The sequence below is a fragment of the Centrocercus urophasianus genome, unplaced genomic scaffold (assembly GCF_019232065.1).
Source record: "Centrocercus urophasianus isolate 14NV4802_14NV808 unplaced genomic scaffold, USGS_Curo_1.0 seq_11, whole genome shotgun sequence".
In the NCBI taxonomy this organism is placed as follows: domain Eukaryota; kingdom Metazoa; phylum Chordata; class Aves; order Galliformes; family Phasianidae; genus Centrocercus; species Centrocercus urophasianus.
In genome coordinates, this window is record NW_024884253.1 from 21,568,449 (window position 1) to 21,595,821 (window position 27,373).

General features: G+C 44.3%; 1 protein-coding gene across 3 annotated transcripts; it reads right to left on the reverse strand.

The window, feature by feature from the left end:
* Window positions 1-3,659: 3,659 nt before the first annotated feature.
* Window positions 3,660-21,525, reverse strand: PLEKHF2 (pleckstrin homology and FYVE domain containing 2). 3 transcript variants are annotated; one of them, XM_042808776.1, is made up of 2 exons: window positions 21,505-21,525; window positions 3,660-7,004 (listed from the first exon to the last, which is right to left on the reverse strand). In XM_042808776.1, the coding sequence occupies exon 2, from the start codon at window positions 6,988-6,990 to the stop codon at window positions 6,241-6,243; it is 750 nt and encodes a 249-aa protein (XP_042664710.1). In that variant the 5' UTR covers window positions 6,991-7,004; window positions 21,505-21,525; the 3' UTR covers window positions 3,660-6,240. The 3 variants fall into 3 exon arrangements, with proteins under 3 accessions (XP_042664710.1, XP_042664708.1, XP_042664709.1); XM_042808774.1 differs by lacking the exon at window positions 21,505-21,525 and adding an exon at window positions 20,861-20,948; XM_042808775.1 differs by lacking the exon at window positions 21,505-21,525 and adding an exon at window positions 20,515-20,596.
* Between the last annotated feature and the right edge of the window lie 5,848 nt (window positions 21,526-27,373).

The following is a 27,373-nucleotide window of genomic DNA, read 5'->3' on the forward strand; positions in this document are numbered from 1 at the left end:
TTCTATGTAAATCCTGCATACCAACCTTCCCTTTACCCGGTGTAGGTTGCACTGCACACTGCAACAAATAGCATCCACCACCAAAACAGCAGGGACAGACACCTCAGACACCTCTGTCCACATGCACTCATGCTCGCACAAGTGGAAGGACAACTAAGGATACTTTTAACACCTCCAAACAGCACAAGATCCAACACAGAAACTGCAGATAAAAGCCACAGGCAGCAGCACTGGAGCCAGGAGCTCATAGCCAAGCCCCACCTGTCAGACCCAAACTAGGCGACACACACCAGGCGTGCTGACGCTTGCTGCCGCCAGCAGATTGCAACCTCTGTGCTTGCTTTGCTCAGGAATTTCCACATTCATTCAACCCTCCCCGCACCCTGAATAAGCATTCAGAGTAAGTGTAGCTCCATCCCCATTCCTGCTTATGGGGTGCCACAGCTGGCAGTACTGGGAGTTACCTCTCCCAACAGCTACACAAGAGGACTCTGCCATCAGTAGCCACTAAGGATCGCACTCTACCCTTGAGCAGGACTCTTCGTTTGTGTGTGCTGAGCAGCTTAGCAGTTAACTGCTTTTCATGGTATCATCCAAGTTGGAAAAGGCCTTCAAGATCACCAGTCCAACCACCAACTGGATCAACCAGTCCAACCACTGACCACATTGCTTAGTGCCATGTCTAAACCTTCCCAAGCAGCTGACCTGTAACACAAAGTGATAAGCATCAGAAAGCAAGCACCTAGAAGGCAACTTCTCTCTGCTTCCAGAGAGCTCGTGCAGGAACTTAAACACCACAAACAGCAAAGTTGAATCAGATTCAAAATGAGCTTGGGGGGCATTCCTCCTTGCATACATTACTCTCAATTCTGATGAACTAAATCAACATGTAGGATCACTACTCAAAAGACTGTGTTATGCATAACAAGGGTCAGGTCAGATGCACACCACGAGTAACACTACTACAGACTTAAATATATATACTACAGACTTATATATATATATATATATATATATATATATATAGTAACTTTCACTTCAGAAAAAGAGCCAAGAGAAGACTAAGCTCCACAGCCTCTTCTCACCACAGCTGGTTTCTTTTCCTACTACAGCAAGCCCCACAGCACTTCAGATGCTCATGATGGACTGAAAGGCTTCCTGACTATGTTAATTTATTAATGCGTTCATTTTCTCAACATAGCCATTACCTCTGTTGCCTTCCTTCTTCCTCACATGCAAACCTCGGAGCTCCCACGGCCCAGCCTAACTGCATTCACATCGCCTGTGTCAGGCAGGAGAGGCGGGCTCAGCCCACAGTTGTTATCTTCATGATAGGACTGGTATGAAGCAAGCCAGGTGGATCAGGAAGGAAGTGGTTGCACATATCTCTGTATCTGTACACAAGGAAGCACGTGCCCATCTCATGCTGGAAAGGGACTTCACAGAAGCCTGCACAGGACCGGGCTGGGGACACACCAATGGAATTGACCAATATTCAGAACAAGCAGCTCCCCATCCCCAGCTGTTTTCTTGGAGATTGCTGTAACTTGGCGTAGAACACTTCCCAAAGGCTAATATTAGATACATTCATATCATTTCATCCAGTTACTCCCTGTATAACCAAGAATAATCTTTTCACTGATGAGGCCATACCTGGAGTGTCAAGTCCAGTTTTGGGGCCCCAGTACAAGAGAGAGACAGCGGACGGAGAGAGTCCAGCAAAGAGCCATGAAGATTCTGCAGGGCCTGGAGCCCCTCACCTGCAAGAAGAGAGCTGGGCCTGCTCAGCATGGAGAAGAGGGGGCTCTGGGTCTACATAAACACCTGAAGGGAAGATGTTAAGAAGACAGAGCCAGGCTCTATTCAGTGGTGCCCAATGCCAGGACAAGAGGCCGCGGGCACAGACTGGAGCACAGGGGCTCCCTCTGAGCAGCAGGCAGCACTGCTGTGCTGTGTGGTGCTGAAGCACCAGAGACCCTGAGGTCTCCTCCCTGGGTCCTGGGCCCTGCTCTGGGTGTCCCTCCTGGAGCAGGGTGGGCCAGAGGGCCGTGCCAGCCTCAGCCATCCTGGGGTTCTGTGGAAGTACAAAAATCCCAAAGCCTGCTTTCATCACATTCTCGGTTCTGTTGCTACCCTGTAATCTCTTAGGCTGCAGGAAGTTGACCTGAGACAGCTTCTTAAAGTACTGGGTACAAGTAACACTAAAAATCCTGCTCCTCGCATACCATCTCATTGTCAAACCAATCCCATCTCACTTTTCTTTGTTTTCATCCTAAATGTGCCAAAACATACATTCAGTGCAGTGTTCCAATTTTTACTCAGGTCACGAGTAGCGTTTTATGGATAATTAAAAAGTAGTTCAGAAAACACTTCTCTGGAGACTGAGATTCAGATTGCTTATTCCCAGGGCTGCTTTAGGACTCTTTCAGACCCATACAGGGTAACAGAGCCATCTCACTGCACGGCAGGCCCATCTGTCACTGCACTGCGCTCCCCAGCAACCCCAAACTTCAGCACAACAAGGGAACAGAGCGGAGATTCTCCGCACCCAGCGCTGCCCAGAAGCACAGCAGTCAGCTCTGGCAAAGGCAGTCCTGAGGCACAAACAAGGATCTCACATTTCATCCAACACAAGGCAGTTCGTAGCCAAGACGATTTCTAATATTTACCACAATAATTTGCTGCTGCTAAAAAAATAAAAATAAAAAAATCAGCGTTCAGACACTGGAAGATCTGTGCCCTTCTGTAGCATTATCTGCTAACAGAACCAGGCGGTCTTCTAGTCTTCTATCAGTCCATAGCAATTAGAGGAAAACACAAAATGACGGTAACACAATCCCTAATCTGCTTCCATTTAAACATTAACCAGTAACAACGATAACCCCTATTTCATTTGCACCGGGAGATTAACTCAAGCCTATTCCCAGGGGAAAGCCCCCTGATAAGCAGAATGTTTCTGCACGTCATCTTCATAATCTGCCTATTAGAGGAGGGACACTAAAAGCCCCTCTCAGCTTTCACTAAATCCACCCACCTGCTTTGGTTTGGTTTTTAAAACTTTCTTTTAAGCAGAGCAGCAGCGCTCAGTCCTTGCAGGTTACTCACTAGATGCAGGAAATTCACATGTATCAGATGCAAAACAGTCTCGCTTACCTCGAGATAACAGCACTGATTAAGAGCACAAGCTGAAGTTGTGGGCTTCAATTAAAAACCTACAGAAGCCACCTCCCTGTCACAGCATCATAGAATGGCCTAGGTTGAAAAGGACCTCAAAGATCAACTAGTTTCAATCCCCCGCATCTATCTTTTAGCATCTCCAACAAATGAAGTACAGGCTCCTGGGCAAGGTGCAGAGCATGCAATATCTGAACTCACAGAAGCAGAGCAGGATTTGTTCCTTCAGTGTGGCTGCCTCTACAGAGCAGATGCTGAATGCAGAGCGTTGCCAAAGAGATGCTGCAGGCAACTGCTGAAGTTGCTTCTAAATCCATAACTGCATTCATTCCAAGAGTAATTGTTCATCTCACCCCACATGCACATTTATCCCCAGTTTTATTAAATGGTCTTGAAAACGAACGCACCTGCTGTTCATCTGGGGGCAGTTGTTTTTTCCTGTCACCTTCCAAGGCCCACAGTTAAAGAAAAGCGACCACGTAGGCTTGAAGCTACACCATATATTTGTAAATAAAACAATCTGACAGAACAAGATTACAAAGAACAAAACAAGCCCTTTCCGGAGTTTGTAAGTAACAAGAGGAGTTGATGGCAAGTCCGTTTGGTGAAGTTTTAAGCAAACTGATGGTTATGGCTATTACCACAGAACACTGCTTTTTTAATACTTCCTCACAAAGTTTGGACCACATACACCAATCTCAAATGAAAAATGAAAAAAAACCCTCCCCCCCAAAAAAGCATTGGTTTGGTTACAGCTTCAGGGATCAGTGCAAGTTTCATTCACAGAGAAAAGGTACTTGAAGTAGACACAAGAACATTCTGCAGAATATAGGATGTGACCCAACTCCTTTTCCCCACAAAGCGCTGGACAGTAAGCACAACATATACGAACACACACACACACAAAAAATACACAGAAAGATTGAACCTTCAACAAGGTCTGATAGCGTAGAAAAGGAAAACAATCGTATCAGGAAGAGCATTTCTGTTAGCCATTAGAACATATGTACAAGGGAAGTTTGCATTCTGAATCCATACAGAAACTGAAGCAAACAAGTCTCTGTTCCTGAAACTTTTTAACATTCCGATTAAGACAGATACAGAAAGTAATCACAAAGTGTCTTCTCAGAATAGCCCATTTTCCCATTCCCCTGCCTTTCAAGGAGTGAACATGTGTAATTATTTATTTCAGTCTTTAAATACATACAGCTGTACATTGCTTATCTGGCAAACTTACATAACCTTTCTGGTCCCCAGCATCTATCAACGTGTTTTCTCCTTTTTGTGTCTATTGCAAAGCAGATCAAATGCTCTTCAGTGCTTTTAAAGAGTTATTTGCAGAAACTGCCCAAGCTAAAACCATCCCTTTACTTTCACCTGAAGTACTGCAGACAATTAACGCAGAGTGCCTCCCTGAAGATGCAGAGCGCATCGTTAGCTACCAGGAATCTCACTGAGTGAGATGGCTTTGAAGAGCTTTGCTAATTTGTTTTTTTAACTGACATACAGTGTACAAAAATGGGAGACTAGTGCAATATGCAGCATTGATTGTTTATTCAATAAATATATAACCCAATTATTGCCAGCCAAGGCAAACAGTGCAGAAACTGTCACTTAAAGATACACAAAAGTTTAACCTTTTTTTTGTATAAAGTCAGTTGCTATTATATTCATACATCTATTTCAAAGATATTTTACCCCTTCAAAATTGACATTACCTTTATAAAAATATAAAAACATAGAATTTGGGGGAGAGGGGCTAACATGTTTTTACAAGTCTAACCTTTACATATACATAGGAACATGACATTTATAATTAAGAATAAAAATGAATACTATGGTAGAGACATTTTCTGCACTATTATAGTTCTTAAATACATCTTTCTTGGTCCTTGGGTACACATTTAGAAGGAAACAACTTGCATCTCACATGTATCCTGAGGTCAGCTGTGTACAAAGGAAAGCCAATTTCATATGCAGATTTGCAGGCTGCTTGTTCAAGATTTGACGTTATTCTTATACAAAGCCAGTAAGATTTGGGAAGAAAGTGGAAAAAAAAAAAAACCCTCTCATCAATGTTTTAAGAAACAAGTTAGTGTCGCATTTGGGAAATAACTCCAAAAATATAAGTTATCACAGCAAAATGCTATATCGCCCCACTAAAATTTCAGTATGCATTTGCCAGATTTTAAACTTCTAACCTGCTCTGAGAAGAAAGAGTGTGGATGTCCCTGTGAAAAGTCACTCTCAGCTTCTCATCCCCAAGTCCCAGCCCACAGCACAGCTCCTATGGAGAGAACCCCATCGAAGCCCACAGGGTTGGGCAGCTTTGGGGCTGCCTGAGCAGTGAGGGCGTGGGGTCCGGTTCCCCTCAGCCAGTTCCGGTTCCCCTCAGGCATGCAGCTGAGAGCTCTGCTTTGAACACAGCAGTTATTCTCTATAGCACCAACAATCTCTCAGACACCAGCATCAGGTGAATACAGACAACACCAAATAGGATTGTTTCTTCCTGAATCAGCACAAGTGTTACAAGGCACTGCTTGGCATAGGAGGTCATAAATAAGAGCAAAACAAGAAAGTTCCCAAGTTCTGTGACACTGAGGTTTGTAATCATGTCACATTTCAACTCATCACATACCATATTTAGAAAGAACAGATGGTTTGCAGGATTAACCAAAACATCACTGTTCTAAGCATGCTTACAGTTTCCCTCTCCATACCAAAAAAAAAAGAAAACCAACCCCACATAACATATTGATATGAAACATTAGGAAGCGTGGGTTGTGAAATTAAGAAAGTACTTTCTATTTTCCAATCTTCCACAGAAGTCTAACCTAGACATAACTCAAGTATAAGAAACTGGAAAACAATCTGATAACATTTACAACAGTCTATCCCTGCAGAGGAGTGAAAAATCTATTGTCTAGAGAACTCATAGATCGAGGCACATCGCAATTGAAGATATTCAGGCATATTTTATGGCTAGAACAGGATTTTTTCAGGGAATCTTGCTACAAGCTTCCCCAAAAGCAGCTCCATACGGTCTGAAACACAAACGTTTGGTCTTTAATCACTACTGTCTTCTTCATCATCATCATCAGATGCATCATTTAAAGAAGACTTAGGCGACTGGCTGTAGGAGTCTGATCTTGTGGACTGACAAGCAGTCATCTCCCCAGTAGAAAGAAGATCATAGCAGAAGTCGCAAATCCTCACGGGCTTGGAAGACTGGCTGGGGAGAAGGAACCTCTTCTCAGAGCAAGGCCCACAGACGACAAAGCCGCACTTGCGACAGTGGTGACGACGGTTGACGGGGGTAAATTTTGCTTTCTGACAGCGCATGCAGACAGTGGCTTCTGAGTCTGGCACCCAGACAGCCGCATGCTCATTGCTAGGAGTCTTCCCACTCTTGGAAAGCAAATCAGAAACGCACTTATTTATATGGTTCATCCATTCAGACTTCTCTGTAGCAGTGGCAGCATAAACTGCAAAAGACTTAGTAGGCGTCTTGATGAGCCACCCATTCCGCAAGTCTCCCTCATCCTGGATGGAATCGATGGTGACATTTTCCAGTGGGATTATGTGCTGTTTATTGTATTTCTTCTTCTGGATGACAATATTACCATAAACAAGAATGTCATTGAACAGGAAGAACTGCCTCGCTTTGGGCTTCTTCCTACACAGCTTCGTTAGTACTCCCTCTCCGATGAGAACGCGACCAGGGATAGTCAAGGGCTGACCAGCTGCTCCAAAGCAGTTTTCCACTATACTTATTCTTCTGGTATTTGCCTCGCTGTTTGCCAAGCGATCCACCATCTTTCACAAGTATCCTAAAAGTAGGAAAAAAACAAGTTTGTAATTAGAACAGAACTGATTCAACAGCAGACTTCCAGAAGGAAGGCACCATTTCTGAAAATATCCAACAGAACCTGGTGGCTCAGAAGTGCCAACTTGGACTAGATTTCAATAAGTGTTAACTCCTGAGAATTTTTAGCAACTGATTAGTCTTTTTTAGAAGCATAAATGTTCCATTCAGCTGACAGCTGCTATCTTTATCATACACACAGCACCTACAGTGCTGTTTCTGAGAGCTTCAGGCAACAGACTAGGAGGCTTCCCCTCTAGTAATGTTATTACATACATCTTGAACACATCTACATCCATCCCAATTACATAATGCACACAGGCACCCCGCCACAGAGGAAAGGTCACACAATTCCCCACTGCTCCTGAGAAACAGTGAATGATCTGCACTGGCTAAAAGTTCAGACAGAAAGGCTTTGCATGTCAGGAAATGCTGATAAAATAACTACAGAATAATATGTTCCAGTTATGGATTAAATCATCCCTTTTTTCTTCTCCTAACAGCAAATAAGATCTTCTCATGAAAGGGCAAGACACTAAAGCACCCGAAGGTTAGCTGAAAATAAGTTCCTGCAGAGATTCACCTGCCTTTAAGTCAGAGCTTCCCATGCAGAGGTCAAAAAAGCAAACTTTGCCAGGCAGTTTCAGACATGCTCCTACCAAGATCTTTGTGAGTATGCCACAAACCCAGCTGTGCACTCCATGGAGCTGTAGGAGAGCTGGCAGGGACAAGCACTAACTCCACACCTTTCCCCATACAGGCAGAAGACCGCTCTCTTGCCATGTGATTTAGCTACCACAGGGGTGATGCTCAGGACACCCTTTTAGCAGGATCCATGTCTTTACACACAGGCTTGAAGGAAAGAGCAGTAGGAAACACCCCAGTATCTATAACCTGTGTTTCCCAGCACAAATCCATTGCAGGGACCTCTATATTCACTTCTCTGTTCTTCCAGATTTACACTGCCTGCTTCCAGTATGGGATCATCCTTTAAATGAAACAGGGCTGGAGCAAGGCCTCACTGCTGCTCAGACCAGCATAAACACTGAGCACACCAATCTGCTTCCTACAAACTCAGATACTTCCCTACAGAACAGCAACAGAACTCCTGTACAGAAGTTCATTTGCAGACACATCTCTCACCAGGCCTCACCTAGACAAGTATGCTGCATTTACTCAGATTACATGAACCCACAGTTAAATGTGACTAAAAAGTTACCTCTAAGTAACTGCTTTAAAAGCTGTACTACTGCAATGAAAAACACTTCCAATGAACATACCAAAACAGTTTCAACAAACAGACTTACTCAACTATAACTAAGTCAACCATTTTAAAACTGTGTACAACATATTCAACTATGTTCATTGTATTTGTTCAAGAGGTGTCAGGATGAGGAGCTATGAGATGCTTTAGTAGCTTAGTGGTAATAATGGTGATAGGAGGATGGCTAGACTAGATGATCTTTGTAGGTCCTTTCCAACCTTGCCATTCTATGATTCTATATGATCTCGTACCTACGCCTCACACTGAAGACAGAAGAATAGTTTCTCAGAGGTACTGTCCAGCATTTCTTCTGAATTCTCATTACATGCCTCATGGCATGAGTTAAGCTATTTCAATACAGCAATAATCAGGTTCACAGCCTGATAGTGGAAGTACAAAGCTCCCCAAAATGAAGTCATTTTGATCCGCAGTCAGTCAGAATAAATCACAAACAGGTTGATAAAAGAATGAAATGAATCAAGAAATGCAACTGTGCTGCATCAACGCACACAGGTAAGTGCACCCAGACTACTTCCACCAGGTATCAGTCAAACCTAAAAACTGAATGAGAGAAAAAAGAAGAGGGGGGGGGAGAAAAAAAAAAAAAAGAAAGAAAAAAAAAAAGCCTGTCCTCCTCTCTGCCTCGCCTACTGCCTTCCTATTTGATCAGATAAAAGTATTTCCCCAGCAGAACGCTTAAGTCAGCTTTGCAGCAAATGATACATTTGTTTCTGGCCTGCAACCAGAATAACCACCACTATCTTCACTAAGTTCCCGAGTGCTTGAAATGCTTGTTGCTTATCTCTGAAGAGAAGACACGGATTCCAAGTGGAAGGAAAAAAAAACAAAAAACTAAAACAAGCAACCCCCATTGATATTCATCCCTTTTCCCTGGCCAGATGTTCCAAACTGGTTTTTCCTGTTCCTATTCTTGCCAAGGTCCGCTAAGTTTTGCCCATCACTCTCTTAAAGAGAGATGCCCAAGAATGGCACTACTGAATACCTACACCACACAGCACCAAACTTAAAAGATAGAGCCCCACCCTCCTCATGCGGCGATGCTCATTTATGGTGAGGAGATGCTCTGCCAGGGCTGGGCACAGAAAGCAGGCTGGCTTCAACCCATGAGCAAACACGAATATTACAGTAAACACTGGGAGATTTTCCTTCCCCCGCCCAGAGAATAGCAACAGATTCAAGTTACATCAACATGACTCATTCTATTGTGTTTCTTTTTTTAATGACATTATTCAGGCATACCCCAAATACACCTACCAACAGAACCTCAGTTCTTTGAAGCACTCCAAGTCCCAAAGCAAACACAAGCACACATGGGTGTGCACACAACCTACATTTACCTGCTTTTTTCAGCATTAACATCTAGGCATGCTGTTATCACTTTTTAAATCTCTACAGCCACCTACCACTGCCTGCACTGGGGAAGAAGCTTAAATGAGGTTTTAGGAGAGCAACCATCTTCACCTCTACTACAGCACGACTGGAAGAAATGCTGCTGGAGGCCCCAGCTCCCTCTACCAAGCCCTCAGCCCCCAGCCCTCCCTCTACCAAGGAGAAAGCACTAAGGAGGGAATGCAGATGAGATTACACAAGGCTTCCCGATTTGTTTGCTGCTGTCCTAGGCTCAAAAAAAATCAAATTCAAAGAGCAAGGCTAGCAGTGAGGGCTAACAGCAACCACTGCTATCTCACAACACACAGGCAGCACACAGCCCTCCTGAGCAACTTGGTGCCACGTCCCAATGAAGGGTGGCCTTGGGCTGCCACAGCGAGGGGTCACTCACAGCATCACCCAGCAACCCCTCATCCTCTGCAAGGAGGGGAAGGAAACTGAGCAGCAGAGCAGAGGGATGCTGAGCGAGCAATGTGCTTCTCTGCTAACCCTACCAGCACGCACTGCTCCTAAGCCTATCACCAATTTGTAAATCACAACAAGCTGAGTGATTCTGCTAGTTCACAGGGCATAAAAAAAATAAAACGAAACTAAAAACTACCCATAACCATACGTGTCAGCGCAGCAAGCTCTTGGTGTGAGATGACAGCAACCCTCAAGCTGCACTCCTGCTCCTGCTGCCAGCAAAGAGCGAACTCGGCCCAAGGTCACTGCGTGAGCTTTCAAAATACAAGTCCCTACCAGGAGAAAAAGGGGGGAGAAGAGGCTAAAGGTTTTAATTAAATTTCTCTAGGGCGACCTAAGAGAAAACAGCTCTAACAGGGAGTTTTTAATCATCACTGGAGCTAAAACTGAGGCACATGACTCCAGAACTTGGGCAAGGCTGTTCTTTCAGCTGGTTGTTAATGCAACTGCTCACGGGACTCCATGCAAGAATTTTGGACAAGTTAAGGACCATCAAGACAGACAAAAAGATAAAAACAGGAATAGCACCTCTTCCACATTGAAGCTTATGTCTGTAATACCCAACAAATCCTTGCTCAGCAGTCTCAGCTAAGGTCATAAAAGCCACAGGCTGCAGATGAATCCCTCCACCTTCTTTCAAGGCAAAACATCTGCTTTTTCACAGTAACAGAACTTGTGAAATAAGCAATCTGATGTTTTTCTCACAATGTCTTTAAATACAAGCTTTTAAATCTTTCTGAACTCCCATGCGATGCTCATTTACTCTGACCAGCATTTTTTGAGAAAGGAAGTCAGTTGAGAAGTAGACAAAAATCCTGAAGGAGAATAACTACTAGAAATAACCGAAGTCAGAAAATATTAGACTAGCAATAGAAAAAGGAGAAGCTATCTGACATTAGAAGCGTTGCCCCCTCTTCTTCCCACAGGAACACAAACCTAAGAGATGTGAAACCAGAAGGCACCACAGACTTTCTATTCTCCTGGTAAGTAAAACAATGGAGCTTTTGACTGCAAGAAGTCACAGTTCAAACCTATGCAAAAATTATCCTTTACCAGCCTTTTGCAATTACTGTCTTCTCTTAACGCATATTCAGATATGTGCCTGCAAAAGATTACAGATTACCCACTGGGGCTGGGTGGCAACACCTCCTACACTTTCTCCTGAGGTTTCCTCTGCTGGTCACTATGAGAAGCAGATACTGGATTACTGCTCTTCAGAAGCTAAATTTCAAGATCCGATCAAACAAAACAATCCCCAAGTGATGGCAAACTGCTGGAAATATTCCCCAAAGCAAACAGGGAATAAGAAAGAACCACGGGTTTCAAAATGGCAGACTAGACAAATGCACTTAAGGAGATCAGAATTGTTTTACACATAGTATCAGTTTGTGGATGCTATGAAATCAAAACTCTCAAGCACAGTTGTTAAGACTTCTATCACGTTTGTCTCATTTCCCACTTCTGGCATCCACACTCCCAGAATCATAGAATCATAGAATGGCCTGGGTTGAAAAGGACCACAGTGATCATCCAGTTTCAACCCCCTGCTGTGTGCAGGGTTACCAACCACCAGACCAGCTGCCCAGAGCCACATCCAGCCTGGCCTTGAATGCCTCCAGGGATGGGGCATCCACAACCTCCTTGGGCAACATGTTCCAGTGCTTCACCACCCTCTGTGTGAAAAACTTCCCCCTAATATCCAACCTAAACCTCCCCATCTCAGTTTAAAACCATTCCCCCTTGTCCTACCACTATCCATCTTCATAAACAGTTGTTCCCAAGCCCCTCTGCAAGAAGGGCTGTTTGTCTGAGAGGACCTCTCAGACCAGCCCATCACATCAGCCCCCATTTCTGCATACAGGGTGCAGCGTGGTGCTAGTTGCTAGTCGGAACAGCACAGAAATAAACAGATCATCATCTGAGAAAGATTAGCTACATACAGCTGCACCACAAGTAAGTCTGCCAGCCTTTCCAAACAAAGAAATAGCAATTCTCAGGATGCTGCAATACTCTCTGTTCCCCCTCCTTCTGACATTTGCTCTCAGGAAACCCATTTCAAGATAGGGATGCTGGGCAAAGGCTTTCTTCCCTGTAGAATAGTAGACAATTTAAAGATGATACATTATTTCATGACACGAAGTCCCCACTCCATTACCCTATGTAGAACTGTCTGACATAAGGTATTTTTACTTTTACTCACAAGAAATTTCACTTATCCACAACAAAACACACATTCAGGAAGTCAGAAACTTCAGCAAACACATGGCACCCCTGGCCACTAGACCGATAACATCCTTGAAGTGACTGCATATGAAACCAGTCACTTGGCACATGAGTGTTTCTTTTTGCTGCAGCATCCTGATGATTAAACTAGCCTTTCCAAACCGAATACCTCTAGAGAAGTTGCTTAAAAGAGAAGAATGCTTATCCTATGTCTCAGTGACGCAGGCTGCATGCAGCTCAGCACAGCCTCGCTTCCTTACCCCGCACAGTGTGCAGCACTTCCATGAGCAGGGCTCCCTGCCAGACAGGCACAGAAGGCATGTATGAGAAGGACACAACCCCAACTCTTTGACTCCTTCAGCAAAGCAACAGCACCAGCACAGCTCTATTACTTTCTGACTGGGCAAGAACCAGCCTCATCCAGTGCACAGCCCCGTCATTGAGTGTCAATTAATAAGCACCTGATTTTTAACATTATTGTGCTTCAGCATTCCTTGAAGGGAGGAAAGTGCTACCAGCCTTGCCTTAATTGCCTGTTCATCCATCATCTTCATCACAATGAGCAATTAAGTTGCTAACAATTATGTTTAACACGTTATATTTACATAGACCAGGCAAGCTGGATTTTTCAGAGTCACAGTATCAGGAAGCAGGCAGCTCATTCATTACCACATGCATTTACAACTCAGGTTAAAAAAAAAAGTGTATCTGAGGTGCTGGAAAGCATACAAAGGCTCAAAATCAACAGCACAAAGGGTCCATCTTGTCCTAAAGCAGCAATGGAGCTTGGATGTTTCCAAGTCAGATTCAATAACACAAGTCCAATAAATAAATGTCAGTAACCACAGTACCTGGTCACACCGCCTGAACGGGTGAAACGGGACCAGCACAAACCTGACTGCAACCTGTGAAGCAAATGAGAACTGGAAAAAAAACAAAACAAAAACAGAAGAATGCTGAAGGAACAGAATGAAGAAAGGAGGTACAAACAGCAGATCTAAGTGAAAGCACATAATATGTCACTGGATTGTCCAAGTGTCATAAACAGCCCTTTTTCTTGCACCTGCATTTGTGCATACAGGCAGCATCAGAACTTACATTCCTGTATGTTCAGAACTAACCTACTTTCCTTCTTGCCTGTGGAGAACATATTTTATAATGAAAGATTATAATGAAAGATTCTGCTTTCTGGAGCCTTTCAATACAAATGAGAGTCAAACAATTTAAAGTTTCATCAAGTCTGATCCCACACCTGAAAGCTTCTGATAAACCAATTTCAAGCAGAACTCCATCCTGCTTTATTACAATTAGTTACACAAGCTGAATACCCATGAAAGGTACAGAAGCTCCATAAGTCCTGTATAAACTCGAAGCAAGTAAACTGTAAAGGCAGACAAGGACCATCTGCAAAGCAGATACCTAATCGGCATTAAGTGACTGATCTGTAAGGGAACTCCTCTCTGGGATCAGAGGAAGAGCTCACCCCTCCCAGAGGACGGCCCATCAGTGCAGCCACTTAGCACACATTCCTGTTACATATGCTTTTTAGTAATAGGCTTCAAGTAATGGTTATACTCCGTATTCTCAGGTCACACGCTTTCAGCTTTCCTCCTGCATTTTGTCTACGCAAGGAGGACACACTAATTTGACTTACTGGGGAATAAACATGAATACAAAGGATTGTTACCCAAAACCCTCATACAACCCTGTGATTTAAGGCTGTGACACAGTAATTCTCTGCCTTTTTGTGGAGGAACTCAGCTATGAAGGCACACATCAGTGCAACAGTACTTTAATCTCTACCAGCATTACAAGTAGCGTTCTTAAGTGCAACACTTGACCTTCCCCATTATTGCCAAACAAAACAGCGTGAATTTTTCATGTGCGATCTCTAATGCTTTAAAAATATTTCCATTGGGGAAAACTGCTGAACTAAACACAAGCACAGCAGATAGTCCACATTTCTGAAGCAGGTTAGGAGATAAATCAGCACAAGTCTTCAATCTCACCAATTCCACCTCCTACACAGGCTCCATCAACACATACAAAAAGGGACGATGCCATCACTTGTCCCAAATGCTTCACCACGTCATCTTTGCTGGCAAAATGAGGCGTGCTGTGCGCTCAGCTCTGAGAGCTGCAAGCAGAAGCCAGGCGCTCGTGCACAAACCAGCACTGCCTGTCATGAGCCACCAAGAGACAACAAGGGCTGGATGAAAGATGAGACAGGACAACTCTACTTGTAAAGCAGTGCAGCCTCCTAACAAGCAGTTCTCCGGTTACTCTGCTTGCAAAATATTCCTTAAAGCGCTTCACAAACTGCCTTGCTATTGGTACTGTAACCAGCTGGTAAGGATGGAGAGGATAACTGCTGACATCCAAAGGATGTTAGTAACAGGAATGACAAAAGGAGACATCATCAAGTGGAGGTGTTCAAGGCCAGGTTGATGGGGCCCTGGGCAGCCTGGTCTAGTATTAAATGTGGAGGCCTTTGGTGGGGGGTTGGAGATTCACGATCCCTGAGGTCCCTTCCAACCCTGACCATTCTGTGATCACGACGCTGCAGATAAATATGAAGCAATAGATTCAAGGTAGACAAAACAGCAGAAGTGAGGCAATGAAATCCTCTGCAGTTCCCCAGCACAATTGTTACCCAGAATTTCTTCTGACCTTCAGAGAGGTGCAGGTAGCAGGACAGAAAGTCAAACTCTCCCACAAATAGCTCTCTGAAAGCCTCACTTCAGGGCGAAGGCCATTGCAGATCCTGTTTTAACGACCTAACATCTTGCAGCTTAAGAATTCTTTGAGTACACTGTAGGGAATTTTAGAATACCCTAACTTAGAAGGAAAGACTGTCATTTCCTTTTCACTCACTGGTTGGGTAAGAATAGCTCAAGGAATGTAAATGTTTTTAAATGAAGAAAAACAAAAGCTTTATTGTCAAACCTGCAAGACAAGCCCATTACCCTTAACATCTCCCAGAGCCATTATCCAAGCCAGATAAAAATGCCTAGAAAGGCCTATTACATTTCCACTACGGAGACTGTTTCTAGGAGGATCTTTCAAACTATGTGACCTTACATTCCCCAGCCCACTCCCAAGTGGGTCTGGATACAGAAGCTATCTTTAGCAGGAGACTCCCCCCACCTGCTTAGCCCAGCAGCATGCAGGCCAGCACAGTGAGAGCAGAGAGATGCTTTTTCGCTGCCCCAGCTGCTCTGCCAGCTCCCATTTTCACAGAATGGCTCGTGTGGATTCTGCACACCGAGTTTAATACAATCAACTTCAGCAGGGAAGAAACACTGATTTAACCTCCTTGTAAACTGACAGACGTGCCAAATGAGTCATAATGCAAACTAATCATAAGGGAGACCGGAGGAAGAAGATGAGGCAAAGGGAAGCAGGCTTCAACCCATTAAAAAAAATAAATAAATAAAAAATGCAGAACTCAGGAGTGCTGACTCCCAAAACTGTTCCCACTGCTTTGTCCCTCTAAGTCACAACAGCTTGCCCCACACTACTCCCAGGAGCTGTTTATCAGCATACTTTGGTCTCAAAAAACAGAGCTTCAGCATTGCTTCTCTGTGAAACCAAGCAAGGTTCCTAGTAAGGGGACACAAAGCCTCACTGGGGAAAGCAGTGAGGCCCAGGCAGCTGGGGACTGTGCAGGATATGTGCAAGGAGCAGGGCACAGGGCCTGCCTCAGCAGCACAGGTACACTCAGCTCACAGAACTACATACCATCATGCTGGGAGAAGGTGTAGAAGCCTAGTAATGAAGTACCTGTAAGAGATCCTGCACATAATGAAATCAGCTGTTTATTGCCTCTGTCAGACTGCTATTTGTACCAAACTTTAGTAACTGATAGTGCTTTTGACTCCTGGCAGGACAAACACCTAGTTTGGAGCAGGAAGGGGAGCAGCTCCCCAAGCCCCAGCCCTCCCTGTTTTCCCTTGCTCAGAATCCTTGGTGCTCTGGAACACACCAGGATACCATTTCAAAACTAAGACATTTACACATATTTGGAGCCCCAAAAGCTCAAGCTCCCTGAAGCAACAGCACAGACAGCCAGAGATGTTTTACTTTTACATGGTGAGCATGTAACACGCCGTGCACAGGTGCTGCTGTGCTCAGATGAGCATGGGATGAGATCCGTGACAAAAGTCAACAGAAAACACCTGAACAACTGTGGCATAAGCTGATGTTGTACCAACACAGCACAGGGACAGGAATTCACAGCATGTCTTTCAAATGGGGAGATAAGTAATTTAAGTGAGTTTTCTGGGAAGGTGTGGGGAAAGAGGCGCAGCATCATTAGTACAGAACGTAACCCATCACCCAGCTACAGCAGTTTGGCATGAAGTGTCGCCAAACCCACTTCACAAGCTTCTCTTCAAAATCACATTGGTTCAGTGGTAAGCACCAATTACTGCGTTTGGAGGCACGTGTGGAGACACTCTCACACGTCACATGTCAATGTTATACACTATACAGAAGTGCTTACTTAAGGAAAAAAAGTTACTATACGCTTCAGGCCAGAAACCAGTTCCAGGGAGGCAGGCTGCCCCTCAGACTGAGCAGAACAGAGAATTTGGTCCTCTGACATAAGCAGGGTCTGCAAGCGTGCTCCCTGCAGCATTGCCAATGAGTATATCAAGCTGCCAGCATTCTCATTACTTCCATCACCATCATGAGGTAAGTTACTCAGTCTTAACAGTGGTCCAGCAAGGGCCGAACTACACATAACTGATTTAAGCATGACCACGCCACAGAAAGAATTACAGATCTCACAGAAAGTGAGAGTGAGAACAAGGCACGAGGCATTAGCTGCTAACAGGTAACTACAACAAAAGAATTTGCTTTTAACCAGCCCTATTTTGAAGCACAGCAAAAGTTTTCCCCTGCAGCCCCACAATTCACAAGTACTGAAGTATAATCACATTATCGCTATTTTGTTATTTGTTTGTTTTAATTATATAAAATATTATTTTCACGTGCATGCATCCTTTAAGAATTCAGATGCCTTATTTGGGAAATAAAGAGGTTTCTTTAAACAGCTTGGTAATAGTGGGCATTCCCACAAAGGGAAGCAGGACCCAGGCCAAGCACCAGCACAGCCTCCTGCCACCCTGACTTCTTGCTGCTCTTGAACTCCAGATAAATTCAGAAATCTCTACTGTGGGAGACATACCAAACACTACGCAGTACTGAAGAATTACAATCAGGAGACCTGTAGCTGGTACATAACACAGTCAGATGCAGCACTTCTTCAATATTATAGTGGGGAAAGCAGAACAGCCAGAATATTTTGGCAGAAGCAAGAGGCTCAGAGGCAGCTGGAACACAGCATGGTGCTCAGAGCCAAGTACACATCCTGTCACACCTTGCTTCAGGACACCTGAAGGCACCCAAGGACTGGAACTGCACACCTCTCTCCTCTGCCTCTAGCAATAATTAAACTGCTTTTCTCCAGCAATATTTAAAATACATAAGCCACGCGTTGCATTGCTCTTTCACAACCAAGTGATGGTCAGAGGGAAAAAAAAGAGAGGAAAAGAAAAATAAAGAGTCAGTTCCTGAAAGAATCCTGTAATCCTGAAAGCTGAACTACGCAGCCTTCTTGGGAAACGCACTCACCAGCCTTTGACAGCCTATCAAATGCACTTGATGCACTTTCGAGGTCTCTGGAAAGCACGTGGAGTGCTGGAGCACCCAGCACAACGCCATCCCTTGGTGCAGGAGGACTGGCAGCCCGCTGCCCCTGCTGAGCACCAAGACCCATCGCATGGCAACAGTGCAGCTCACTGCTTCCCCGGTGTCGTCTCATGTGCAGGAACAGGACTGGGGCAAGCATTACTGCATTTGAAACCCTTAAGATTCAACTGTTTCTCTTTCTTTTCCACTTATACAAGATGCCTAAATGCTGTTGAATATGCAATATGCTGAACACTGTATTACTGTAAAATATCAAAATGCGAAGGGAAAAAAATAAAAACACTTGAAAACAGATTTCAAAATCCTTAAATTATTCATGGTTGCAACAGAAGCAGGCAGAAAGTATCATTACACCCATGGTAGCAGCGTTCCTACTTATTTATGTAACATCGAGAGCCAAAACAAACATATTAGTACATTTTTGACTATGTAAAATATCAGGCTGAAAAAAAGAAATCATGAAACATACTGCTCTGTTCAGTAACACTTGCACACAATGACACTTCCTTCTGTAGAAGGAGAATCTTTGTCCAGCAGTCCAACAATTCTTCATGCACACGGACCCACTCACTGCAGCAGCACTACTGACGTGGGTAGGAATTTGCAGGACTCTACTTGCTAACACAGTTGTCATCAGGGCTTATACTTTACGACAACGCCAAAATAATGGTTTAGGTGTAAGCATGTTCTACCACACCTACCTACAGCAGCTTTAATTCCCCTCTCAACTGTAAGGAGTCCCCCCTAAATCATAAACACAACGTCATTCTACAACAACAAACCCTGTATTTCACAGTATCATAGAATGGCCTGGGTTGAAAAGGACCACAACAATCATCCAGTTTCAATCCTCCTGCTATGTGCAGGATCGCCAACCACCAGACCAGGCTGCCCAGAGCCACAGAGTATTTGCTGCACAAAGTTTTAAATACATGATTCTACTTCAAAAGTCTGCTTTTACACTTGTTTATTTGCTTTCAGCACAATCCCTGGGTCGGCAGATTTCCATCAAATTACTGAATTAATCCCTGTGAGCTGTAACACACGTATACAAGCACCATCCATCATTAAAAAGCCACATAAAGCTAATGGAAAGGTAAGCCTGAATATTAAGAGAGTCTGGAATAAGTCACAAGCATACCTGTAGCACTTAGGCAGTAAGAACAAGCTTTAATTTCTTAATGCAGAAATTAAAAGCAAGCCAACAACTTCCTTGCCTACTAAAATCTAAGCAGCTCACCCACAGTTAACATCCGAGTCTCCTGATTTGACATCTCCTGATAAGTGGTCTTCATATATAAATAATCAGTGCAGTTAATGAAAACTTGTGTCTTGGTGAAAAGACACTGCTCAGTTTCTGGATAAGACGGAGTAAGCCAATCCAGCTCTGAGCTCCCACACTCCGGTTTTCATTTAATGTTTCAGGGATTTCCTCTGTGTGGTTTTCTCTGCAGAGCAGAACTCAACTGCTGCAGAAGCCACACGGGCTATTTACGTGCAGAAGAATTTGGGACTCATGCTTACAGTGCTTCACTTTCGCTGTGTTTTGGACACACAGCCTGGATGTCATTTTGAACATAAGCACAGCCCTAAACACCAGGAAAAGAATTATTTAATGACTTGAGCTGATAGACATATGGATAGGGTTGGAATTCGATGATCCCTGAGGTCCAATCCAAGCTTTCTATATCCCAAACCAGCCCTTCTACGAGCTTGTATTGAGGGATGCAGGGATTCCTCACTGGATTAGTCAACATCATTGGGGTCTCCGCACTGACAGCATTAAGCCTTTAAACGCTTTCCTTCTTTCAGAGAGCCTCAACCAAACCAAAACACACCATTCCGAACCGAAAGCTGGAGCGCTCAATTATGCCGGGAGTGAAAGAGGAACCTTACTCAGGGAGTGAAAGAGGAACAGGCAATCGCGCTTCTGAAATCCGCCCCGGCTTCGGGGTTCGGTATCAGGCCCGCCCTGTGCCGGCACAGCCCGTCCCGGAGCACGGCGGTACTGAGGCAGCCGAGAGAACCTGGGCAGTCTCGAGGGCCGCTCCGCTCGCTGACAACTGCGGCACCCGGGGACAGCCGGCACACAGCGCCGCTGCACAGCCAGCTCCCCGCCGCGCCGCACGCGTTCGCCGCCCGTAAGCCCTCGGACGAGCGGCAGGCAGCGCTCCGCGGGAGGCGCGAGGAGCCGCGCCCCGCCGTCGGGCAGCACGCATCGCAGCGGCGCTCCCCTCGGAAACGCACACCCAACCGACGCGCTGACAGATGCTCCTCTGCAATTCCACCTCCTTCCCGCTGCTGCTTGTTTAATTATTTCTTAATTTGGGATCCAACTCACGCACTCCTCGAACCCGCGGACACCGGAGAACCCCGATCGAGGGTTCCACGCACTTACGTAACGCCCGAGGCTGGCAGCGGCAGGGCTTTTGAGCCCCGTTAAAGCCCAACTGTTCTCGGACTGGACAAACGTGCGCCCGCCGCCGCCCCTTCGCTTCCCGACAGCCGCCCGCTCCCCCCGCAGCGCCTCCCGGCGAGCAGCGGCAGCTCCCGACTCCGCGCCGCGCCCCCTCCCGCGGGGCAGCTCCCCGCCCGCAGCCCCCGGCTCCCAACATGGCCGCGGCAGAGCGGCCGGAGCCCCAACGGGGACGCGCTCCGTCAGAAAAGTTTCTTTCTCTGCCTCCCCGTCCCGCTCCGGCGGCCTGAACGCGAGCGGAAAGCCGCCCGTTTCGCGCTGCCCTCACCGCGCTACTCGCCCGGCGCTCCGCACTCCGGCAGCCGCCCCAACCCCGCCGCGCTCTCCCCGCTCGGCCGCGGTCATGCACCCGCCGGGGCCGGGCTCCGGGACACCGCCCGCGTGGGGCGGGACCGCCGCCATCTTGGGCGGAGCCAGGCGGGCGGGAAGCGCTGAGGGGCGGCGGGGCGCTGGCGGCGCGCGGAGAGGGATTCTCGGTGTTCGGAAACATCGCCTCGGTTTGGGGATTTGTTCGAAAACGCCTTTCCATTCTTTGCACGCCATCCAAAGTCAGCTGTCTGTCGCTTCAAACACCGGTTTCTTGAAGCGAACGAAAAGGACTGTCATGTTCTTTTTTTAAATCAATCTCTGTGTAAACGTTTTGTAGCACACAGAAGGCAGTCACTGACTTGTTTGAGTTTGAATAGCTGCCAGTCAGCTTGGAGAAACACGCCCCGGTCTGATAGTACAAACTGTACCAGAAACGCCGTAGAACTCATAAATACAGAGAGGCAGTAGCACAACTCCAACACTTGGGCATTAATCTGGCCCTCTGTAGAGGAAAGACTCAGGGCCTGCTGTGACATCGCTCCAGTGCAATGCCCGTGCTTTGAAAACCAGCCTAAGGGTCTGCTTGAGGAAAGTCTCACTTACAGGAAACACTGTGGGTTTCGCTTTCCCCACTTCACACTGCAGCCAATTGTTGGGCAACAAGGCAGGATGACAGTTTTTCCCCATTTTCTAAAGGGAAAAAAAAAAATGGTTAGAAAGTGGGGCTTTCCTGTGGTAGCAACAAACCATTGAAATTTCCTAATTTCAACTGAATTTGTAAAACTGGGACTTTTCTCTGCTATTACTTCCTCACCGCCATTTGGAATTTGTTCATTTTGATACAGTCAAAAAAATAGAAGGGAAAATAATAATTTTTTAAAAGTCACGTAATGCCCCAAACAGATTTGCACATTCTTGGATCTTAGGAGCGTAAGGAGTCCTGTTTGGCACCCGTTAACTTCACCCTGTCCCCAGCAGTGACTGCTAGTGGAGACTGAGGAAAAACACATAAAAATAGAGCAATTTCCTATTTATCTCATGAACTGAGCTTCTAAGAGGGTTTTTTTTTTTTTTTTTTGAGGTGTGGACCTCAGTGTTAAAGAGGCTGCTGTTAATGCACTCCTCTAAGAGACACCAACTGATAATATTTCACACAGGATCACAGGGGTTGGAAGGGACCTCTGGAGCTCATCTAGTCCAACCTCCTGCTAAAGCAGGTTCCCTACAGCAGCTCACACAGGGAGGCATCCAGATTGGTTCTTAGTATCTCTAGAGGAGACTCCATAATTTCTTTGGGCTCTCTCACCCTCATGTTTATCTAATTTATTTAATTCCTTTTTTTCACCTTCATAACATCACATGCAAATGTAATTATTCTTTTAAAATTCATTATTTGATGATAGAAGGATTCCATTCAAAATAAAATACATATTATCTAGGAAACATATGCTACTATAATTTTGCTCCCATCTACTTCTGTTCATTCTGTAACAGCCGGCAGTGTTTGTATTGTGAAAACTACCACACTGCTTGCTAACCTTTGATCAGTACTTCATGGCAAACTCACCACGGCCAATTAATGGGCTGACCAGAGCCAGGGATGAACCACGGAAACCTGTGTTAATCAGTGCTGAACACCTTGATCCTCTGAAGATTCAGGTCAGCAAGCATTCTAACTCAGTCAGGTCAAGGTGGGATTAGAATTATACTCTTGCCATTAAAGAAAAAAAAAAGTTCATTGTAAAATAACCACAGGAAATACCTGAGTGATAAATAAGGATGCTCAAACTATTTTAATGGAGCTGTATTTAACATAAAGTTGATAAACAGTGGTTATTTTTTGCATGTAACATTAATGAGAAGAGGCATTTAAAAGAAAATCTGATCTACTTGGATACAATTCTTCTTATACATTCCATCTTTTAAATAAAAGCATGTACATGAATGTATGGGCTCTCTTTTTTCCTGTGAAAAGACACAACTTTCATCTCTTTCGTATGATAAAAAGACCAGTAAAACATGACCATCTGTAATTTTCGATAATTGTAAAATAATTTCTGTGAGGTCACATTAATCACATGGATTTTTCTACATTATAAATCTTCAAGTTTTTTTTCCAAAGCTCTGAGAGTTACATAAGCTACCGTTGCTCAGTGAAGACCTTGTGCCAGTGTATTACTGTGAGAGCCAGTATCTTTATGTGTACAACAGAAACTAAACTTCAGGAATCAAATTCAAGACCTCAGACTGATTCCCAACTTCCCTGTTAAAATTGCTTAAACATGTTTATACATGTAGACCCTAGTCATGGACTATAGCTCAGAAGGTATTTGTAATTTTTGTCTCAGGTTTTTGGTTGAGCTACTGCCATTTATAAACATTACAAGACTTTAACACCTTAGCCTACCCTAAAAGCCAAAAATCGCAAACTGATCTGTTATTTCTCAGCTGAGATCAAGATACACTCAATGCAGGATTCTTCCTTCTTCTCCTGTTGTACTTACCACACAGATGAGACACAGCAAACACTATTTGGCACCAAATCTTAACAAATAACACGAAGGCTCGAGCCATGTTCGTCTTCTGATGTATTGTCTTTCCGGCACTGTTAACAGGAAAGGATCACTGTTTTTGAAAGAATAGTTTCTCACCATTGCTAACCATCTGTATATTCAAAATCTCTTTAGAACCTGAGGACAACTTCCTATCAGCCAAGGGAAAATCCACCATCTGTGCTGCATTTTCGTATGCTGAACAGTCCGTCATAATCAAGAGAACGCCCTCATGTTGAAGGTACGAAAAAATTTGGCAGAGAAGTAGCAATAACAAGCAAGGCCTTTCTCTAAAAATAATATTTATAATAGAAAATAATGTAAACAAAGAACAACCTTTCATTCATTTAGTGTTCATCCCATCTCTTCCGAACAGCGTTCTTTTTCCTCAGTTTACATAGCCAAAGTGCTAGCCAACAGCCTGAGAAGGAAGGGCTCAGGAGCTGAATCAGAAATAACTCTTTGTTTCCTAAGGATCAGCATGTCTCACTGTGACTCTTCAAATATTCACGTTATTCCTGGTGTCCACTTTCATTAGCTAACCCATAATGACTGATTCTAAACTTGCTCTGTTGAAATCAGAATATGATTCTTCATCATTAATTTCTTCCAAGAAATTAATCTGATAAGATAGATTTCTTAAGCAGAAAGCTTCACTGGTCCTGAGTTTTGTACTTTCTGGCTTTCCAAGTCTCCTATAAAAGCAGTGTTTTTACAGTTCAATGTGTATTGTTTTACTAAAAGCTTAAACTATATGATTTGTAAATATACAAATCATATAAATTTGTCAGGAGTCTGGCATTATGAAGCATTCTGCAAAACACTGAAGGAATCTGGTCCCATGTGTTTGTTTCTGAATAAACCATATGCTGAAATCTGGAACTCCATCCTTAAAGTGTTCTGTTCAGGGCTATGGTTTAAGAGGATGAACACTTCTTCGTGTTTCATTTGGACAGAGATGGGCAATAACTCAATTAAAAAAGTGTAGATGGCCTGTAGGGTGCTTTTACATCTCCTGACATTAGAAGACAACAAACAGATGTATTTGCTGTATTTGAACTTTTGGGGGTTTTGAGCAATGATAGCAATGTCTGACTGTGGGTTGGCAGGAAAGGATTTTCAGACCTTTATCCCTCCAGCAACGATTTGCAGTAATGTTTTCCAGCAGACTGAGATCCAGATCTCAGAAGCACATAAACACCCAACTCCCAGTCTCAGAACAGGACACAAGAGCTCCATGCTCTCCTTTCAGAAGTGGCGAATCCAACCACCAGCCCTGTACGCTCATCTCCCTCTTTCCAAATGAGCTGCAAATCCTGTGTTGCACTGTGGAGTAACACCAGTACAAAAAGCTATCATGCTTTTTGAGAGGCCTATTTACATTGCCAACAGCTTCATACTAGCTGTCTCCTGGCAGATATGGCATCCTCTGGCATAGTGAGGGCTTGAAAGGGCTCCAAGCTAGGAGGGAAACTGATGGGGATCTTTGCTGCTGAAATGCCTCTGAAGGAGCGTAGCCACAGCTGTGCGCTGTGCTCTTAGGTCCTCAGTAGTAGTATGCCTTATATCCAGATCCTGCATGACGTGCTAATGAGATAAACAGTGTACTACTGAGACTGGGACAGCTCTGAGCCCACCCAGAGACACAGCTCCAGGCACCTTCACAGACAGGGTCTGCAAAGATTAGCAGCAGCTGTTATGCAGCAGATATTTGCATTGTGGTTTCAGATATATGGGGTGAATTGCTGCTCTGCCGTGCTCTAGTTGCTCGTGTCCTTCACCTGCACTACACAAAAAGCTGTATTATTTGCATGCAGGCAGACCTCACAAAACTTTCACAGCTACGGTTCAGATCTCTAATTTCTGAAAATTGCAGCCATTATTAAACCCCTTACACACCGCCACATGAGCTCAGCTCCCCTAAAGGGGCTTTTGCACATTTGTTTCTTTGAAGCTGGAGTGAAAATAACTGAGGAGGCTGATTGAGGCTGGGAATCTCGCAGACTTGTGCAGAGTGAAAATATCAGCTCACCTTTACTGCAGCTGTTTTGGTCAGGAGGGACACTGGACCTCTAAACCAGAATGCCATACATGAGCACTTTGAAGGAACGAGGTCCTTGTGACACTGGAGAAGCCTGACAGTGACAGCTCAACTGTTCTTCCCTCCCCCTCATTTAATTTTATGCTTATTTAAGCATGGCAATCTAAATAGCCACGGATGCCCTAAACCCCAGTGTTCTGCTCTGCCTGGGGTAACTAAAGAAGGTGTGAAATTACAAAATCTAAGCTTTCACGCTTCAGCCTTAACTGATTACATGCAGTAATAAGTCAAGAAACAGCATATAAACACACTCTGGTAAAACTAAATACGTGCTCTGAATTTTTAACAGTTTGGAGGAGTTTGTTTTGTTTTGTTTCTTAAACTACAAACTCAATGAAGTCCAAACAATCCCCCCACCCTGGCCCCAACATTTTGGCTTTGATTCCCCAGAGTACTGTGATGCTAATTTAATACAAGGACAACTCAATTAGAGCAAAAGTAAAGAAAATGTAAAGTCTGAACAGCCTGAATAGGAAAGAGTTGTGCTCAGCATAGGACACACAGGGTAAAATCATCCTTAGCTCAGCCTGCAGTACACAGACAGCTGCTCCTAGACCTTACAGCACATTCATTACACATGAGCAGCTACCATTTACAAGTTGCTTTCTGCTGCCAACTTGCAAAAGAAAGATCTTACAGCACTTATTATTTCACAATTTAAAGTTTCACAACTGACAGCCACATTGTTAAAAAATCTGCACTTAGAGCAAGATTCACAAAAGCTGAAAAAAGGTGGAAATGCTTGGGAAAGGACAGGTGTAAATTTTAGGAACACACAACTGCCATCAGGAAATGGAATTCTGAGAACATTCAGCATAATGCTTTTTTGTAGTTCAGGTCTTAACCTGGCATGACAACAATATGAAAACAAAATCCTCACTATTTTGGCACAGATTGCTCATAGTCATCTAATTGGCTCCTGTGGCACCAGAGAGGATCACAACAAGATGCAAATATTCACACGCAAAGTTCTGAATGTCTGAGTGAAGTGGGTGCAGTCCGGTGGATGTAAATCTCAATTGTGATGAGATTTTAGCATTTTTCCCTGAAATCTTTTGTTCTTTACTCAGGTTAAGGTGGAAACAAACTCAACTGCAAACTCGAGATCATCGGTCAAGTGATATCTGATGTCAATTTGTTTGTTCAGAACTTTTGACTGCATAGTTTTTACACGTTGCAGATAAGATGCAATCTGTTACAAGAACAGTACAATTACATTTTACAATCTTAAACCTGCAAGTCTAAGGAAAGAGACTCTGGAACACTCCAGTAAGCTACTTTGAAAAGAAAGATGAAAACAAAATTCAGTGCTTAACCGAGAGAAAACAGGACCTTAATGGTCAAATAGATGCGCAAGGCGTCACGTAAAGCTAGAGGAGTACACCAGCAGCTGGACTGCTATTTTACACGAGCTAAATTAATTACACATTATTTAATTAGGCACGGAAATTATTTTCAGGCATGTAATTAGCAGCTAGCAACATGCTAGTTTTCTTCTGATATGAATGACTAGTAGATTAACACCACTGTAAGAAGATATTTTGTCAGATCTAACAAAAAAAGCAGAAGTAAGAGGATGTTTTTGTAGGATGCCAAATTACAAACTATCAGAACTGACAAGCAGAGTTTCTCCTAAGGCACCAATTAATAGGAAGAAATAAAAAGGGATAGCACTTAGTGAAAGCACGCATACTACAGCTACCTTGTTCGACAGGTGTTCAACGCTCCCACTCACAGCTCAGTTTCTAAGGGCCAAATTTGGAACGACCATCCAGAAAAGAAAACTGTTCCTTGAAGGATACAAATGAGATCGGCCGCT

Coding starts and splice junctions, on each gene's coding strand:
- PLEKHF2 (XM_042808776.1), bottom strand. CDS start 6,990: ATGGTGGATCGCTTGGCAAACAGCGAGGCAAATACCAGAAGAATAAGT.